The sequence below is a fragment of the Microtus ochrogaster genome, chromosome 15, assembly GCF_000317375.1.
Source record: "Microtus ochrogaster isolate Prairie Vole_2 chromosome 15, MicOch1.0, whole genome shotgun sequence".
In the NCBI taxonomy this organism is placed as follows: Eukaryota; Metazoa; Chordata; class Mammalia; order Rodentia; family Cricetidae; genus Microtus; species Microtus ochrogaster.
The window spans coordinates 29,073,323-29,093,864 of NC_022017.1; the positions used below are offsets into that span (position 1 = coordinate 29,073,323).

A 20,542-nucleotide genomic window follows, 5' to 3' on the forward strand; every position below is an offset into this window, starting at 1 on the left:
CCCCAACACGTGCCCTGAGGAACTATACCAGTGGAGGGAGCCTTCCTCTCCTGACTATAGGGCCTCTGCTCAGGCTGCCCTGTCTGGCCTGTGAATCCCATTCCCTCTCTACCAGGCTGAACCGCTTCCCAACAAGGAGCCCACACAGTCTTCCTTCAGCTTCTTTCTCTGGCACCCTGTAGACTCAGATCTGCTGTGAGCACAGCCCAGGCCACCCACTTGTAGGCACACAGATGGAGTGACCAACCGGCCAGGGAAGTGACTCCCGTGCTAGAGAAGCCCACAGGGCAAGCAGCACCAAATCTCTCATGTGACTGTCCTGTAGATCTACAGGACGCCAGGGGCTCAGCCTAGACACCACCTGCTGCTGGCTTCTACGCTCTCGGGTGTTTCTTGTACTGAGGTAGGCCTCGCCTTATCCTCTTCATGGGCAGTTCCATTCTGCTTGGGCTTCTCACAGACCTCCATAACTGTGACCAGTCCTGACCTTTGTGGATGAGGTTCGATGTATTGATAAGGAAATGGGTTGGTGAAAGACACGGTGCTGTCTGGGGCCTTTGTAGCCCACTGCCTGAGCTCTTGGAATGGATGGAGAGAGACAGACTGGTATGAAGTTGGGGAAGCATTTGGGGTCCTGGATCACGCCTACCTGATCTGTCACGCCAGTCGGGGTGCCATTACTAAGCAGAGAAAATGTTTCCAATTCCTGCCAGAGATTGGGGAGAGGTGGACAGAGATCAAGAATGTGGAAACAGGCAAAACATCCCACACAGTCAGGACAACACAGAGACCCTGACACCAGCTGTGGGGTCTTCGGTGCCACCCAAGACTCCGTACCTGCAGACTACCGCTGCCACCTACTCTGGCTCCCAGGGTCACATGGGGCTTTTTCATTTTTTTATTTTTAAATTCCAAGTGTGACCCGGACTGAGGATCTAAACATACACATTCCTATGACGTGCCAGGAGCCATCTTGTATTTTCCCGTTTTAGTCCTCCCATGAGCCTCCTGAGGTGGGCGTAATATCTGTCTTCCAGATGTGGAAACAGGCAGTAACGTGTCCAAGGTCAGGCCAGAAAAACTTAAGCCATATGTTCTGGGACACGCAGTTTCCAGACACACGGCAGGTGACATATGTGGACACTAACATTCAGACAGGCACCATGAAGAGAGCATTTGAGAACACAAAACTGAAGGGCACCAGTGTCAACTTGGGCCATCTCCAGGGTGGTTAAAGTCGTCCAGGGCAGTGGAGAGAGCTGTTTTAACAGCTGTGTCTAAGGGAAGCTGGGAGCTTTGGCTGTCCTTTCCGCTTCCCCAAGGTCCTGCTACTCATTCCAGGGCTTTCAGCCAACAGGGAGGAAGGTCACCTGCTGTCATCCCCTCTGTCCTTACCAGGCTCTGGCTACCTCACTCGGGACCCCTACAGTGCCTAGTCCCTCCTTCGCACCCCACTTCTTTATGCCCACCCCAGCTCCCACCTACCTGGGGTCTCTTATACGCCTTCCGCACCCGCAGCCCGAGCTTCTGAGCCAGCTCCTGACCCAGCTGAGTGACATTTTCATCCTGCGGAAGGCAGGACATAGGGTTAGGTGGGTTAGGTAGTCCCGGTGCACACGGCTGTGCTCCTGCACACCTCATGTGGCCTTGGGAGGTGACACTGTCTTTCCAAGTCACTGCTGGGAACAGTGGGGGAGGCAAAGGAACACATTTGCTTTTATCTTTTTCCATCTTATCTCTAAGACAGGGACTTGCTACCTTTGCTGGGCTGGCCTTGAACTCCTGGGATTATGGGTACCACCCACTGTGCCAGACTGTAATTTTCTAGTGGTGCTAGGAATCGGTCTCTGTGTGGACCTGGCTGTCTGCGCTCTCTTTGTAGACCATGTTGGCCGCCAGTTCACAGAAATCTGCCTGCCTCTGCCTCCTAAATGCTGGGATTAAAGTTTCATTATTAATCTCCTTTTCTTTGTAGAGTTGGGGAAGAAGACCAGAGTCTTGCACATCCTAGGCAAGTGCTCTACTATGGGTCACACCCCCAGCCCTTACCTATTTTATTTCTAGAATTCCTCGAGTGACAGTGAGCGCGAGAGCCCCTGGCTGCGCTCACTCACTCCAGCCTCAGGCTCTCCCCAGGGAGCCATGCTGCTGCTCTGACTTTTCCCTCCATATCTTTTCTAGAAAGACCGGTAAAGAAGAGGACAGGAGTCCCTGTACAGCCACTAGGCCAGAGACAAAGTTTCCAGGAAGGACATTTTGTGGATTCTATACTGTAGTTACACCTGACAAACATAAGTGCTAGCCGGGTGGTGACAGCGCACGCTTTTAACCCCAGCGCTTGGGAGGCAGAGGCAGGTGAATCTCTGTGAGGTCGAAGTCGGTCAGCTTGGTCTACAGAGTGAGTTCCAGCACAGCCAGGACTACACAGAGAAACCCATCTCGGAGGTGGGGGGAAAAAAGAAGTGCTTAGGAGTTTGGGAAGATAACAGACCTGGATGCCAGGATTGTTTCAGTTAGTCACCAAAGGGCAGTGGGCCTTTTATTTATTTATTTAGTTAGTTAGTTCCTTTTTTCGAGACCATGTTTCTCTGTGTAGCTTTGGTGCCTGTCCTGAAACTCGCTCTGTAGACCAGGCTGGCCTCAAACTCACAGAGATCCACCTGCCTCTGCCTCCCGAGTGCTGGGATTAAAGGCGTGCGCCACCACCACCGAGCTGGGCAGTGGGCCTTGATGTGTGCCTATGTGGACACCATATAGTAAATTCTTATAAAGTGACCAAAAGGCAGAGTGAGGCATATACCAGCTTCAGTGAATAAATGACAAGGGGCGACATACATGTGAGTGTCCAGCAAAGCTCTCTCTTTGTCACTTCCCCACCCAGTGACAGCCCAACACCGACATCTCTTCATCTCGAAAACGAGGATGAGAGCATCAGTTTGGCAGCACAGGGCTGTTGGAGGCTGAGGGATGGTATATATACTACACTTCAGTTTTACCAATGGCGACACACAGTCCCAGCTCATCCAACCTCCTACGACGCAGAAGTATGTGGTGGCAAGGAGCACTGGAGGGCCAGCACGCACGCTTGGGAGACAGCACTCACGTGGGGAAGGGCGAGGGAGCACCGGCTGCTGCATTCATACGCCTCTTTGTGGCGCCCCAGCTCATTGAGGGCACGCGCCTTGCGGAACAGTGCCCGGATACTCTCGCTGTCCAAGCCCAGCGCCTTCTCACTGTCCTCCAGCGCCTTCTCATACAGGCCCTATGGGAGACAACCAGGGAGCCCGCTGGTCAGCATCTCTGACCCTAGGCACGGAAAGCAACCTCACTTCCCTGCGGAGGAACTGCGAAGGGGATGGCCTCGGGGACCGGGCTGAAGAGTTTCAGGGCAGAGGTCAGAGAGAGAGGGCAGAGAGGGCAGCGTTTACTCTGATGGCGTAAAGATGACAGGCTGATGTAGGTACTAGCAGGACCCTGTGGGTACAGCCGCAGCAGTGAGCCTGCTGGGTGACACAGCTGTTGACCCATCTGTCCTTGGCTTGGAACATCACGGACTAAGAATGACAGTAGCCCCTCCTCACAGTGATGCAATCAGGGAGAAAGGTCACCCCTGAAATTCTACTTCAGTTCATCTGGGGTGAGGCTGTGACTGAGGATGCTTGCTGATGCTGTTTTGTTGTGGCTATGACTGTGTTTGTGGGTGTGTGTGCCCAGGGGTGCGCAGGGAGGAGCCAGAGGCCTCCATCTTATTTCTTCAGACAGGATGTCTCATTGGACCTGGTTTCACTGACTGAAGAAACTGGCAGGTCCAGGGATTCTCAGAATGAGGATCACGACCCCGGGTTGAATAATCTTTTCACAGGGGTTGCTTAAGACCATCACAAAACACAGATATTTACATTATGATTCATAACAGGAGCAAAATTACAGTTATGAAGTAGCAACAAAAATAACTTTATAGGGGCTGAAGAGAGGGCTCAGAGGTTAAGAGCACTGGCTGCCCTTCCAGAGGACCTGGGTTCAATTCCCAGCAACCACACGGTGGCTCACAGCCATCTGTAATGAGATCTGATGCCCTCCTCTGGCCTGCAGGCATACACGCAGACAGTGCACTCATACATATAAATAAGTAAATTAATTAGTTAATTAAGAAATAATTTTATGTTTGAGGGCCACTCCAACATGAGGAACTGTATTAAAGGGTCACAGCATTAGGAAGGTTGAGAACCACTGGGCTAGAGAGAGCTCCAACTGATGTTATAAGGAGAAGGGGGTGAAGGAGTGAATGTGTGTGTGTGTGTATGTAAATATGTAAGTACATGTGTGTCTATATGTAGGTATCTGTGTCTGTGTGTGTATATATTTGAGTATATTTCTATGTATATGTGTGCATATGTACGTATGTATGTGTTCTGAGAATCAAACATCAAACTCAGGTCCCTTGTGCTTCCAAAGCAACAAGGCAAGTGCTTCACCAACAAACAGAGCTCCCTCAGCAGGTAGCAAGCACCTACACGGTGCACAGATATACATGCAGGTAAAACACCCATACATGTAGAACTAAAATATATCTTTTTTAACCAGGTGGTGGTGGCACACACCTTACATCCTACCTCTTGGGAGACAAAGGCAGGTGGATCTCTGAGTTTGAGGCCAGACTTGTTTATAGAGTGAGTTCCAGGAGAGCGAGGGCTATACAGAGATACCATGTCTCAAAAACAAAAACAAAAACAATTAAAAAAAAAAAACACGCTGGAGAGAGATGGCTCAGAGACTAAGAGGACCGGCTGCTCTTCCAGAGGTCCCAGCAACCTCATGGTGGCTCAGAACCATCTAAAATGAGATCTGGTGCCCTCTTCCGGCCTGCAGGCATACATGTATACATATAAATAAAAATAAATAAAAAAACCAGTCATGGTGGCACACACCTTTAATCTTAAAGGGGCGGGGAGAGGAAAGGGGGCAGGCTCACCATGGTGAAGTAGCAGGCCGCTCTGTTGACATGCAGCTTGCACAGCAGTTCCCGGGGCAGAGCCACCTGGTCAGAGGCAGCGTAATCAGCCACGTTCAGCCCTTCCATATACTGCACCAGCGCCTGCTTGTAGTCTTCCTCCCGGAACAGGTCGTTGCCCTCGGCAAACAGGTTCTGAACAAGCTTGAGCAGGAAGGCCTAAGCAAGGCAGGTACACGGGGCCTTAGCAGGTCTCCATCCAGACTAGCTCAGTTACAACCTTCTGCCCTGACACGAACAACAGCCAGCCGTCCCCTTCACCCACCCACCAAGGTGACACTTACCTCATACTCTTCTTGCTTTAGGGGTAGTGTTGACCTGGTAGGAAAGAGACGAAGGATGGTGTGAGCCCATTGGTCCAATGCGGAGCCCCAGAGCTGGCACTGAGGTTGTGCCAAGAATAGGCTTTTCCCACTGGACTGGGGTCAGCTGTGGCTGTGGCTGCAAGAGACCCCTCAGTTCTGATGGAAGGACTTGCATTTTCCCCAGGCTCGCCCAGCCAGCAAGCTCAGCCCTCTCCTCAGGAAAGCGAGACTCCAGGGGTCTCTAACTCACAAAGGCAGAGTAGCCCTGGCCAGGTCTAGGAAGCCCCCAGGCCTGGGAAAGGACAAGAGGAGAATAATTGGATACTGGTCACGGCAGAGGCAAGGGTGGCTGGTACGGGGACAGTAATTAACCACTACTCTGCCACCACGACCTCACCGAACAAAATCTGTACCTCAGCCTAAGGGAGAGTCACAGAGTCCACCTCAGGTGCCCTTGGTCTGGGAGGCTTTGCCCGCCCTTCTCCTGACCTAACTCAGATTGTCGGCGCCTGACCCACTGACAGCCACCAACCCCAACAAGTCATTCAGGGCCAATAGCTATACTTCCTCGCCTGTGGCTAAAACTCCAAAGCTACAGCTCCGCGTGGAAGAGGCTCTGGAGAGCTTGCGCCTGTCAGGCTGGAGGAAGGGCGGGGCTTGTCTCCTGGTCCCTCACAGAGGGGAAAACTGATGCTCCATGGGATAGAAGATGCAGAGGGTGAGGGGAGGATGGTATACTGGATAAGACCCAGGGGCAGGCAGGCCAGGCAGGCCAGGCACATGGACTTGTGGAATCCATGACCTCTGCCTTGCTGGCTCTGTTCCAGCTCACCCCACCTCTCCACATCCCAGTACACACTGAGCAGGGCTCAGCCAGGAGGAAAAGGAGAGCCGGCCGCACTGCCCACTTACTGGATGAACTGTAGCCCCTTCTCGATGTCCGCCTTCCGTTTCTGCCTCTCCATCAGTGTCTGCAGGGAGAGCACAGTCCATCAATCAGACAGCAGGGGCGGAGTGGACCGGGGGTGGCTGAGATCCCTACCCTACCTGCGGCTGGCGGAGGCTCTTTCCCTTCCACTCATCCCACTGGAGAGGTCTGAAGGGTTTTTTGTTTGGTTGGTTTTCGTTTTTTCGAGAAAGGGTTTCCCTGTCCTGGAACTCGCTCTGTAGACCAGGCTGGCTTCGAACTTAGAGACCCACCTGCCTCTGCCTCCCGAGACCTGGAAATAAAGGCGTGCGCCACCCCCTGGCTGAAGGGGCTTTAGACTGAGAGGCCATCTCGGGACTACACAGACCACAGACCATGCTGCTATCTTGCAGACCCAGGACCCACTGGCCTCATTTGTGTGATGAACTTGAAGGGCACACGATGGCTTGGGCAAAAGCAGTGACTGGGACCACCTCAAGTTCAAAGGAAAAACCTTGTTTCCCCATTGAACGCAGTCATCTGTGCTCCCAGGGACGAGGGGCACAGGACTGCCGAGGAGAAGGAAGACAGAAGTGCGAAGGACAGCCAGTGGCAGTCAGGGTCCCGGTCATGCAGCAGCGAGAGGCCAGACACACGAAGGGAAGCTCAGCTGTGGTCCTGAGGTGGCAGGGAGCCAAGGCCACACGTGAACACAGTGTGTGCTTTCCCTCACGTCCACCGGCAGTCCCTTCAGCCCACTAGTGAGTCCCAGTGATGGCTGCCTAGGAAGAACGATGGTGTGAGCACCTCCTGCCTGGGGCTGGGCCGGGGCCTGGGGCTGGGCCGGGGCGTGGAGCTCAGCCCAGGAAGGCACTGGGGTGCGGGCATCGGTTCCTTCCGTTCTCTCCACGGCACATCTGTAGCTATCGCTCTTCACCAGGCAATGAGGGAGTTTGGGGATGTCTCAGCTGATAGGGACATAACTGCCATCCCTGGGAGTCCCAGTGTGTGTGTTTATGGAGCACTGACATGCGCCCACTACCAATCTGGTTGGACTCAGAACTGGGTGTGAGCTCAACATTCACACTTACTATGACTCTGGCCTTCAGTGCCCCAAGTGGGTAACAGGGCTGATGGCAGATTCTACCACATTGACTAGCATGAGGGTCTGGAAGGTGACAGGTGCCGAGTCCCTGATACAGATAATAGTCAAACACCATAGGAAAATGTGTCACCACACACTGCCCCATCCTCTGGCAGGACACTCTATATCATGGTTCTTGGGTCAGATATCTGGCTGCAATCCGATGCCATGGCAGGAGGCCAGCCATGATAGCTCTGGCTTCTCAAGCAATCTTTGTCCTCCGTTTCTCTGTCTGCAGAATGAGCCCCTGCACCCGACTCTGCCCCTTGTCACACAACCCTGCATCCTGCTTTCATGGTTCCCTCAACCCTCCTGGCCTCTGTGCAAAGGCTTTTCTCCTGCACCAGTCTCTCTGGGGTCCCTGAAACAGCCCCCCCCCACCCCTCACTCATCTAGTGTTGGCCAGGAACCTGGGTAGCTTAGGAGAGTCAAGGCTTGTTCTGGACGTACAATTGAGCAGGGAAGGCAAGGCCATGCCGGTTACCATGCAATGGGGCCCAGTCCCATGCAGGGGAAGCCTCTGTGGGTCTGACCACAGGCACCACATGGCATTGGCATGGTCTCGACCCATGTCTGCTGAGCCCCCAGTGTTTGGGCCTCGTTCACCATCTGACCTCTGCCCCTCTTCACCCCCAACCTATACTGTCCCCAGATACTGGGCAAATCTCACTGTCCCTCAATCTTCTCAAGTACGCCCTGGAGAGGGTTTTTCAAATCCACACATTCAAGCCTGTCTGACCCCCGCCTGTTTCCAGGGCTGTCCCACAGTTTCCCCCTTCTTCGGCCAATCAAGATGTCCTACACTAAGCCAGGCGTAGTGCTGCATGCCTGTAATCCCAGTACTCGGAGGCTGAGACAGGAGGATGATGAGTTGGAGGCCAGCCTGACCAACCTTCCTGAGTCCATGGCTTCTGGGAAACCCCCAGCAGGCAGAAACACTTCCACATCAGGCTTAGCTTTGACATCCCAGCAGACACAATTACACAATGCCAACAGGTAAAGAATCCCTGCTTGAGCGCTAAGAGCAGTCTTATCTGTTGACTGACTTTGACTTTGATGCCTCTTATTCTTTCCTATATCCTTGGGAAACAAAAACCTGATACTGGCAGAAGCCGGGAGGATCTCTGTGAGTTCCGAGGTCAGCCTGGTCTACAAGAGCTAGTTCCAGGGCAGGCTCGAAAGCTACAGAGAAACCCTGTCTCAAAAAAACAAACAAACAAACACCAGATACTGGCAGAAGCAGCATTCAGGCAATCCTAAATTGTAGGGTTGGTTTGCAGCAAGCGCTTCATCAGCAGACCACTGGCAGGTCTGAGTTCCTCTGCTGGGAATGAGAAAGCTGGCATTTCTGTACCCCAAGCCTGCTTCACAGCCTAGTTAGAGGCATGGCCAGACAGCCCCCAAGCGTCACCTGAAGCTAGACTTCTGCGGTGAACAGACTAGGTGACACAAAGGGACAGCTCACGCCCTGGGAAAGGGGGGTTGCACTGGCCTTTTACTTTGGTTGCTTGCTTTGGGTTTATTTGTCTAGGTCTTGTTGTTTGTTTGTTTTTAGGATGAGTCTCACTATGTAGCTCTGGCTTCCATAAACCAGTCTGGGCTCCAGCTTAGGGTGATCCTCCTGCCTCTGTTTCCGAGTGCTGAGATTATAGGTATCCACCACTACAAATAGCTGAATTTGAAGGATAAACAGGAGCAGGCTTGTCAGTGTTGCGCAGAAGCCTTCTGGGTGACCACCTGCTCTTGGGTTTTCCTCTCATCACGAGCTAGGGGCTCCTGGCTGCCTTTCATTCAACCTCGGCGGGTGTAGAGTCATAAGTGACGGATCCGTATTTGAGAGCTAGACATTGAGGCTCAAATGGTTCGTAAGATATGCAGCCAGCGAGTGGAGGCCCTTCTGGAGCACCAGAGCTCAGGTCAGCAGACCCCTCCTCAGGCATGTTGGAGGCAGAGGCAGGCAGATCTTTAAATTCAAGGCCAGCCTGGTCTATAAAGCAGGTTCCAGAACAGCCATGACTATACAAAGAAACCCAAAAACAACCAAATAAAAACAAATTACAAAATCAGAGACAGACCCTTTCAGCTTTGGGAGTGTATTTGGGGCCTGCCATTAGCCCCCCAAGGCGGATGTTTGGCATCATTCCACGTAGGTAAACATCATGTTTCTCCACAGTTCAGGCCTCAGGGTCTACGTGGATCATTGAGGTCCTCCTGCTGTGTATAAAGGCCTCAGAGCAAGACCAGTCAATAGATTTCAGCTCTGAGAGCAACGAGGCAGGTAGAGGCTGCTGGGGACACCTAGGGGTGCTGGCTAAGACGGACCTCTGGGTTCTCAGAGTGCTTTCAAGAAAGAACGTGCCATACATGATGACTGCCACCACAAGAAACGTCCAGCAAGAAACACTCAGCAGGCCCGCAACCACTCCTCCCCATCAGTGCTACTACTGCTGAGAACCACATGGATGCAAAGGGCGTGCAGTCAGAGACCCAGGTCTGCGGTGGTCTAGGGAAACCATGGGGAGAAGCTGGGCTGTAACAAAGCTGCCCTTTCTGCCCCCAACCTGAGCCCAGACAAAGCGAGGGGCGGTGGCTCACAACCTTAATCCTAGCATTTAGGAGGATGAGGCAGGCACATCTCTGTGAGTTTGAAGCCAGCCTGCTCGATTTTGTGTGCATTTGATATACAGGTGTCAGATTCCTAGGAACTGGAGTTACAGACAGTTGTGAACTGCTGTGCTGTGCTGGGTATTGAACCCAGGTCCACTGGGAGAGCAGCCTGTGCTCTTAACCACTGAGCCATCTCTCCAGCTCCGCCAGCCTGCTCTAAAGACTGTGAGTTCTAAGATATCTAAAACTTCACTGAGAGACACTCCTACCCCAAGTCTAAAAGTAAAACAAAACAACAAAAAACCTGTATAGACCCAGACAGAACTGCATTCAGTTCAAGCAATGCCTGCTACAATTCCATACTTGGTGCTGCTGGGGACAGGATGGGGCCCTCTCAGGCCACTTGCTGCCCTTGGAGAACTCCTGGGCCAGCGGAAGAGCTGTGGTACAGCTCTTGAAACTGCCAGGTGTCAGAGGAGGATGGGGGTGATGCAGGAAGTAGTGACTGGGCTGTGAGTCCCAATAGGAAGTCTGCTAAGAAGGATGCAAATTGGCCTGACACCCCAGTATCTGTGTCACCCCAGAACTTGTATAACCATGCTATCAGAAAAGCCTGGGTCCCCTTCTTCTCTAGAGCTGCAGTGTCCCCCATCCCATGACCAGGAGAAAACTCTGGGGGAAATACAGGCATCTACCCTATATCATGGACTCCACACTTCCAACTGAGAGGCCTCCTGCTGGCATTGTCCCATGATTCCTGCTGAGAACATGACCACGAAAACAATCTATTCATGTCCCACAGACACAGACAATACACCACTAATCACACAGGGAGCAGCAGACTGCATAGAGGGACAGCTCCCAGACAATAATGCTCTGCAAGCCAGACAAAGAAGGGGAAACCAAGCTTGGTGTAGGGGTGCACACCTGCAACCCCAGAACTTGGGAGGGAGAGGCAGGACGATCAGGAGTTTCAAGGCCAGCTCTGGCTTCATAAGGACTTTGAGGCTAGCTGGACTATAAGTGACGTATCTCTCTTTCTCATATCCTCCCCCGAGACACACACACACACACACACACACACACACACACACACACACACACACACACACAAAAAAAAACCAAACCAAAATAACAACAGCGAAACATGCCCTCAAAGGGTTCACTGCCCACTGAGAAGCCTAACAACAGAGACAGAAGATGACAAACAGGCGCTCATCATCCACACATCCATCTGAACAGCCATCTGGGAATGCAGTGAGCACTTCAGGAGTATCTTCCCATGGGGACCTGAAGAGATGGCTCAGCGGTTTAGAACACTTGATGGCGCTAGTGGAAGACCTGGGTTTGATTCCCAGCACCCACATGATGGCTTGCAACCATCAGTAACATCAGTTCCTGGGATCTGATACCCTCTTCTGACCTCTGCAGGCACCAGGGATGCCCATGACAGACATACATACATGCAGGCAAAAACAGTCATACAATCTTTTGGGGGAGGTGAGACGGCTCAGGTGGCCAAGGGCACTTGACCCCAAGCTTAATGACTTGAATTCAGTTTCTGGAACCTAAAGACAAAACAGATGCCCAGACTTGTCCTCTGACCACCAGACGTGAACCGTGGTATGCTGGCACTTACACGCACATACCTGCATATATCACAGACAAACACACACACACACACACACACACACACACACACACACACACACACACACTTCCCCAGCAGAAATATCTTTAGTGTCCTTGGGCAAGCAGGATCTAGCCAGGGGCAAAGTTATTAGTGTCTTTTTTAGAGGTAACATGACAAAAAATGAGAATGACAGGAAGGTGCATTTTGGAGTCAGAGAAAGCAACTATAACACCTGAGCAGAAATCTCAGTGACGAGAAGAAATGAGCGCTTTGAATAGCGCGTGTGTGTGCGGGCGGGGGTGTGTAGGTGTGTGCGTGCCTACGTGCACATGCATGGGTGCACACGCAGCTGTGCACGTGGGTGTGCACGCGTACATGTGTTTGTGTGTGCCTCTGATGCCAAACAAACAAACAAATACAGAGACCCTACCTTGAGGGTTTGTAGGTACAGCAAGGGCTATCCGTGGCTTCCACTCTAAGGTGCATTTTGAATAAAAAGGGCAGCTCCGTGTCAGGCTTTGCTCCATGAGAAAAAGTTGGCATTAAATACCTGAGACTTATTTCATCTCATTACTAGCTAAGCAGACAGGAAGACAATACTCCCTGAGGCTAGGAAGGTTGGCAAGGCCATGTGGTTAAAAAAGACCAGAGAGACGGGCAGCAGGGAGCTTCAGTGGTGTGTCAGGAGAGCACCTCCCAACCCTGGTGGCTTTTGAGCCCACACCTACCCTTCCCCCTCATCAGGGAAGAAAATTCTCATAGGCAGTTATTATGCACCAAATGTTTGAGTCTCCTCCAAGTTTCTATGCAGAGCTATCGGCTCCTATTTACATCTGAGGACCAGGCCTATGGGGGAGCGGGAGTGAAATGTCACGAAGGTGGGGTCCTAACGGGCATCTTGTCATGGCAGCCTGGGTAGTCTAGCTCAGATTTTGGTATCAGAAAGCAGGTACTGCTTTAAAAGATACCTGGCCACGTAGAGCCAGGGGTAGAGACTGGAGGTGTTTGAATTGCATGCTAGAAAAAGCCTAGGGGCGGAGGCTGGTGACATGGCTCAGTGGGTAAAGGCACTTGCTGCTAACCCCCCAGGACCCACATGGTGGAAGGAGAAAATCTACTCTCACAAGTGTGCTGTGGCACACACATACACACACACACACACACACACACACACACACACACACACACACACACACAGAGTAAATAAGTAAATAAACAAACCTAAAAACCCAGACTGCTGGTACAGGAACTAGAGGCAGAAATACAAATATTAACGGTGATTCGAGCGAGGACTGAAAAAGGCAGAGGTGAGCAAAGGCGAAGGGCTCTGCCTCCCCCAGCACATGGCCACCATCACAGACAGAAGGCTCAGAACATGTCCAATGGTTCATTCACAATTGTTCCGGGCTGGAGAGATGGCTCAGCAGGTAAGAGCACTGGCTGCTCTTCCAGAGGTCTGGTCTCAGTTTCCAGTATCCCTGTGGTGGCTCACAACTGTCTCTACCGCCAGCTCCAGGGAATATGACACCTCTTCTGTCTTGCCTGCATTTGTGTCTATGCACCATGTGTGTGCAGTGCCCTCAAAGGCCAGAAGAGGGCGTCGAATTCCACTGGAACTGGAGTTGTAGACAGTTGTGAACTGCAAAATGGATGCTGGGAATCGAACCTGGGTCCCTCCACTGCCAAGCCACCTCTCCAGCCCTCAGCCCCATGCTTACTTTTTGTTGTTGTTGCTAACTGGTGGTTTTGTTGGTTTTGTTTTAGACAAGTTTACCAATCAAAGCCCAGTCTAGGCTCAAACTCACTATATAGTTGAGCCTGGCCTTAAACTCCTGATTTTCCTCCTCTACTTCCCAAGTGCTGGGATTATAGTCATGTGCTGCACACCTGGCATGGAACATATTGTTTTTAAATTTTTATTTGTTACTTTTGTATGTGTATGATGTGTGCATGGACGTGTATAAGTGCAGGATGCATGTGCCACAGCCGTTATGTGGAGGTCAGAGGACAACTTTCAGGAGCCGGTTCTCCCTTCCCACCATGGGATTCAGGGATCAAACTCAGATACTCAAGCTTAGCAAGTGCGCTACCCACTGAGCCATCTTGTCAATGACTGTATTATTTTTTAAATAAGCATTATGATAACAAAAAACAACTATCACACACCAAATAAATAGATTCAAAGTCCAATACAACTTAGAACTTATATACAGCTAGCATGGGTGAATTCTAACTGAATCTATTAATCTTAAAAAAAATGGATGGCAGATGCCAGGAGGTGGTTGCGCACGCCTTTAATCCCAGCACTCAGGAGGCACGGGCAGGTGAATCTCCCAGTTCAAGGCCAGCCTGGTCTACACAGTGAGTTCTAGGTCAGTCAGGGCTACACAGATACCCTGTCTTAAAAAACAAAAACGAGCTCTGGAGGCAGCCAGATCTCTGTGAGTTCAAGGCCAGCCTGGTCTACAAGAGCAAGTTCCAGGACAGCTAGGGCTGTTACACAGAGAAACCCTGCCTTGAAAAACAAACAAACAAAAATAAATAAGTAAATAATAAAAAAAGAAAAAAAAAAGAAAGGAAAAGAAAAACTTGAAGCAGCCTCACTGCTTGCCCATAAAGGATCCACCTAAGTAATTAAATACAACACATCTACTAAATCTACACCTACAATGACGGCAGTGCCTCCATGTGTAGCTACAGCACAGACGATCCCAGCATGCTTTGTGTGCCGTGTGTTTACACGCAGGGGAGGAGTTGGAAAGATGCTCCAGCACTCTCATTTTCTCTAGGGGCTGGAATCCGCTTGACAGCAGGGGGCCAGGACAGTTTCCGCAGCAAAGTTTAGATTTTTTTTCCACAGGCAAAATCTGAGTCACAAAACAGAACTGACTTGGGACCAACTCAGTAGGGCAGGTACCAGGTGGGACCAGCAGCCTGAGAACTCCGGAGTTCAAAGTCCTAGGTTCCGAACCTAGCACCAAGATGAGGGAGAGAGGGGAAGAGCTGAAAATGAAGGAGAGATGAACATGACACGTCTACGTTGGTCCCGGAGGAGCTGTGCTGGCCTCTTGAACATCTCAATGGTCCTGTGCTGGCCACAGAGTAAATTAATGATGGCAGAAGGAATGGACGGACATCAGCTCATTCAACCCAGTTATTCAACCCAGATAAGAATGAGTGGATACTGAATAAATAAAAGAAAACTTAGGCTGAAAGAAATGAACACTCACAGAGCATTCGCACTTGCTTAGTGGTCACCACGTGGCAGGGGAAGTCATCACTTCCTCAAAGCTTCACACAGCTTAGTGGGATAGACATTGGGAACATTCCCCATTTTGCAGAGGACAAGAGGACACTGTGGGTACACAATAGTGAACTGCCTCATCCACAGTGAAAGAGTTGACATACGCATGGAATTCTCACCCCGGAAGTCTGGCCCCAGAGCCTACCTACAGCACCATCGCCTTGCTGTCAATCAAGCAGACCCAGCTCCAGGCCCTAGCCATCTCCCATCATGCTCAAAGTCTTCCCTGGCTCACAGTAACTCCTGCTTTTCATTCCCTTCGGCACAATACACTATGCCCCGCCCCCAGGCTTGACTGCAGTTATAGCCAGAGTTGATTACACCTCTCCACCCCCACTCAACTCCCTAACACAGAGACCAGCTCTCACCCTGCCATTCCAATGCGCCATTAGCCAAGTGACCCCCGGCCCCAGGAACCTCCTTGCTGCCTAAGTAGCAGCTTTTGACTCGCCTCTTCCTGGACCTCGGGCTGCATCTGCCGTGGCCTCCCACCTCTAGGATCCTTGCTGCTGTCTCTGGTGGTGACTCTTCTTTGCCCAGGCCTCAAAAGCTACGTTCCTGAGATTCCACGGACAGTGCTCCTGCTCCTGTGCTGTCCCCAGATGAGCTCCTGCATTTCATGATCTCATGAGTCATGCCGATGACTCATGAATCCACCCTTCTGCCAAGCGTGCCCCCTCCTCAGCCTGCCAGATTTTCAGCTCTTACCTTCTGGAGAGTGGTACCTGGATGCCCACTGCCCAGGCTGTCTATGACTTCCACCCTTTTCCTAATCTTGGGCCCTCTAACTAGAATCCCACACACCCCCCACCCAGACAATTCCTATACATCTTTTAAGACCCATGCCTGGGGCTGGAGAGATGGCTCAGTGGTTAAGAGCACTGGCTGTTCTTCCAGGAGCCGGGTTCAATTCCCAGCACCCACAAGGCAGCTCACAGCTGTCTATAACTCCAGTTTCAGGGGATCCAACATACATGAAAGCAAACACGAATGCACAAGAAATAAAAATAAATAGTTAAAAAAAAAAGACCCATGCCTGTGGGCTGCAGAGATAGCTTAGCAGATAAGAGCCCGAGCAGCTCTTCCAGCGGACTAGGGTTCAATTCCCAGCACATACACAGTGGCTCATAATTACCTGTAACTCCAGTTCCAGGTGATCCAACGCCAGGACACAGCACACAGGAGTGCACAGAATTACACACAGGAAAAACTCTCATATACATAAAATTAGATTAAAATGCAAAGACTTACTTCTATGTCCACCACGCCGTCTCGGATGCCCTTCTCAGCTGCACTGGGCCTCCTCCGACTGAACACATTCCAAACTGAACTTAGCCTCTCCTCCCCTCACCTCTGCCTTCTCCATCCTCGCCCTCTGCCCTAGCCAGAGCTCTGACCGTCATCTGGTCTCAGCTCCCAGTTCCTGCCACCTTTAACCTGACTCCGCAGCTTCTCTCTCTATGACCACAGGCCGTCGTCACCTTTCACCAACGACCTCCAGTGAGACCCCTCCAATGTGCTCCCATTCTGGGGGGCTAGGGGCATCTGATTAATACATATGCCAATGTCATTATCCTTCTCAAAACATGTGGTCTACACACTAACAAACATATACTAAAAAAACAAAACAAAAAAACCAGTAAAACCTGAATAAACTGTCTAGTAATGTTCCAACGCCAGGTCTCTGGTTTTAATACTATACATCAGCTACACAAGATGCCACTGTTAGGGGAAGCTGAGTGAAGGGGATTCTTTGTACAGTTTTTGCAACTTCTTGTGAATGAGGAGTTAAAGCTGGGCGGTGGTGGCGCACGCCTTTCATCCTAGCACTCGGGAGGCAGAGACAGGCAGATCTCTGTGAGTTTGAGGCCAGCCTGGTCTACAGAGTGAGTTCCAGGACAGTCAGGACTATACGGAGAAACTCTGTTTTGAAAAACAACAACAACAACAAAAAGTTCAAACAAACAAGACTTCCTGTGACACCATCACCAAAAGGAAAAGGTCCACATTCTTTAGCTGGTGTCTGCAACGTGGCAAGGCACGCCTGGCCTCTTCTGGGCCCATGGCAAGGCCTGGAACAGTAGAGCATCGGGCTGTCTCTCCTGCAGGGGGCATCCTCCACACCGTGGTGTGTCCTTCACTAGGAAGCCTTTCTCCCAAACCCACCTAAGCTCATTAGAACCACTGTGCAGTCCCTGAGTCCCCAGCTATGAGCTCCCGTAGGCATCTGGTTCATCTCTGAGCAGCCCAGAGAAACAGTGCTTAGGAACCCATCAGGAGCCAGCGGTAGTGGCGCACGCCTTTCATCCTAGCACTGGGGAGGCAGTGGCAGTCGGATCTCTGTGAGTTCGAGGCCAGCTTGGTCTACAGAGGTAGTTCCAGGACAGTCAGGGCTACACAAAGAAACCCCTGCTTGAAAAACAAAACAAAAACAAACAAACAAACAAACAAACAAAAAAAAACCCCACAAGGGAACCTTTCAGGAGGAGCCCAGGAACCTGAGGACAACAGGAGGCTGATGGCAGTCACCAAGGACACACACTTCCTCTTACCACAGAAAGCCTGAAACCTCACCTTAGCCTTTCCGGCACTCTGTAAAAAGGAACAGTTATATCCCCATGAGGAATGAGAGGCACAGGGAGGAGCCTGCCCAAGTCGCACTGTGAGAAATGATAAGCGCTGGGACTTGCACCCTGGCAGTCGGCTCTGAGGCCCCATCCTATCTATCACTTTCGCCACGGGCACGGCTCTCCCTACATACTCTTCACCCTGTCCTCATGCACAAGTGGCCTCAGGTTTCACTACAGAGCAGCAGACCCCAGAAGGCAGGGCGACTGCATACGGTGTACTCACCACCCCAGCTCCCATCTCTCTTCCTCAGTCAGAGCAGGAAGGTTTCGCTGCGCCATCCTCAGCCCTACAGGCCAGCATCCTGGGTCTGCCTTTCTCTCTTTGGCACAGCCCTCACATGCATGTCTGCCCACTCCTGGACTCCTGCTCTGTGGCCGCTGGGGAGGGTCATACTTAATTTGCACAGATCACCTGAACATGTTACCTATGATCTGTGGCAGGGCTGCAAGGGTAGACGAGAAAACCCCCTCCTGAGAGCTAGCATTTCCCTCCAACAGCGCAGTAGTCCTGTCCTTGAGTTACTCAGAAAGGCTGCATTCTTATCGCATTTCGGTGGCCACAGATAATGAAATGTTCTGCTTATCACACCTTCGAAATTACAGTAGCCGCATTAGACACACTGGTAAATCTTGTTGAATGAACTAATAAAGAGCTCTAGGGCTGGGAAGACAGCTCGGTCAGGAAAGTGCTTGCCTTACACGCACAGGGACCCGAGCTCGATCCCTGGAACTATGCAAAAAGAGAAGTTGGACATACGGGCAGATGCTTATAATCCCAATGATGGGGAAGTGGAGACAGGCAGATTCCTGGGATTCCCTGGCCAGCCAGCCGAGCCTGCTCGCTGAGCTCTGGGGTAATGAGAGAGACCCTATCTTAAAACCTGGTGTGGAGCTAGAGCTCAGCAGGGAAGAGGACTTGCCACTCTGGCAGAGGGTCCAGGCTCGGCCTTGCATCCACATGGCAGCTCACAACAATCTGGAACTCCATTTCTGGGGGAATCTGATATCTTTTTCTGGCCTCTGCAGTCACCAGGCACACACATGGGACATACACTCACATACATGCAGGCAAACACGCATACACGTAAAATAAAACAAATCTTGAGAAAGAAAGAGAAGTAGACAGCTCCTGATTCCTGGAATGTCACCCAAGGCTGTCCCCTGGCCTCTACACATACACACAAACAAGAGCCTAAACACTGTGCATGTACATCCACACCCACACTCAAACACATGTGCGCACACACACATACACACACAGATCTATCAGCAGAACAGAGCTCCCTTTCCTTGCAATCCTGCAGATTTTACTTGGTGCATTTAAATACTGAGATCTGAGAAGGGCCTTAAATGAAAGACTTGATCCTAAAGAATCACGCGTGTCCATAATCATCTCAAAAGTAGGATTTATCATCCCGTGTTCATAGAACAGTAAGGCTCAGACTGGATGGGGGCTGGCCCAAGGCCACACAATTGCTGAGGAAAGCCAAGCTGCTGGCACCGCCCCAGACTCCACCAGGAAAGTAGGTTAAGAAAGGAATGCGACAAAGTAGCCACAGGCTGCAGCAGCCTACAGTTTGCTTTCTTTGAAACTGGCCATCTTTTTTTTTTTTTTGGAGACAGGGTCTCTCTATGTAGTTCACTATGTAGATCAGGCTAGTCTCAAACTCGTGGGGATCTACCTCCCAAGTGCTGGGATTAAGGGAGCGTGCTGATTTATTTTTGTGATTTCTAGCTACCATAGCTGTGTGTGTCAGCACGTGGGTGTGTGCAAGTGAGGTCAGCTGCCTGGGGTGGCTGGAGGCAGCAGATCTCCCGAAGCTGCTGTTACAGATCGTTTGGAGCCACCAGATTGACCTGGCTGCTAAGAACCAAACTTGGGTACTCTAGAAAAATCAGCAAGTGCTCTTGACCACGGAGTCGGCTCTCAAACCTCTGACAATTTTCAATAAAGCCATCATTAAGCTTAAAAAGGAAGTGAAGGAAGAGGAGAGTAGCAGAAGGTCACCCTTGGGAATTGTAAGCAAGCATAAGAAGCACCACTCGGAGGACAGAGTCCAACACCACCTCCGGTGTCTTCTCATGCCCTGAGCAGTGAGCTCCTTACTGCTCCTGCTGGGGCGGGGGTGGGGGATTCCTGTCGCATTGGAGTGCACCACCTACTCTGGTGCCCAGGACAAGAGGAAGGCAGGCTCTGGTGGTGGCCATCAGCCCTGGGAGCAACTCCCCTCACTGTCCCATACTGCTTTCTGGGACCTCTCTGAGCTTCAGTTTTGCTATCTGCAAGACGGAGCTGGCAGTACCCACCTGGTGAGACTAGTGTGTCCTTCCCTGAGCAGGTCAGACCATATTTTCTACTTCGCCGAGTGCTTCAGTCGACACCGATTTTGCAGTTTTTGTCTGGGCCACGCCTTTCTGGTAAGTTTTTGTGGCCAACTCGGCTGTTTTTAATGCGACACATAAACACGGCTCTCACCAGTACAGGGGACACAGTTAACAAACCCCTGCCCTCATAGCTTGTTTTTAAAGTTTTATTTTACTTTATGTGTATGAAACTTTACATGTATACATGTATGTGCACCACAGGCATGCCTGTTGGGTCACCTGGAACGGGAGTTACGGATGGCAGTGAGCCACCATGGGGGTCATGGGAATCCAGCCCAGGTCCTCTTAACCACTGAGACATCTCTCCAGCACCCCAGCCCTCACAGATCTTGATCATGGGTGAGCGGGCACAAAAAAGGTCCCATGTTGGTCTGGGAAGATGGCTCAATACATGAAAGAGACAAGGACCAGAGCTTGATTTCCAGAACCCACATTTAAAAGCTGGTCAGAGCCTTTAGGCGGCACACACATTTAATCCCCACACTTGGGAGGCCGAGGCAGGAGGATCTCTTTGAGTTCAAGGCCAGCCTGGTCTACAGAGGGAGTTCCAGGACAGCCAGGGATATATGGAGACACCCATTCTCAGGGAAAAAACGAAAAAGAAGAAAGGAAGGAA

General features: G+C 51.2%; 1 protein-coding gene across 2 annotated transcripts in view; it reads right to left on the reverse strand.

Moving 5' to 3' along the window:
* Positions 1-20,542, reverse strand: part of Zc3h7b (zinc finger CCCH-type containing 7B) — a 51,950-nt gene that overhangs the window by 21,402 nt on the left and 10,006 nt on the right. For both annotated transcript variants that reach the window (XM_013348854.2, XM_005354485.3), the window contains exons 2-7: positions 6,229-6,287; positions 5,296-5,329; positions 4,973-5,170; positions 3,104-3,262; positions 1,486-1,566; positions 650-706 (exon numbers count right to left, since the gene is read on the reverse strand). In XM_013348854.2, the coding sequence (XP_013204308.1) occupies positions 650-706; positions 1,486-1,566; positions 3,104-3,262; positions 4,973-5,170; positions 5,296-5,329; positions 6,229-6,281 (582 nt within the window). In that variant the 5' untranslated portion in view covers positions 6,282-6,287. The remainder of the gene's footprint in view (positions 1-649; positions 707-1,485; positions 1,567-3,103; positions 3,263-4,972; positions 5,171-5,295; positions 5,330-6,228; positions 6,288-20,542) is intronic.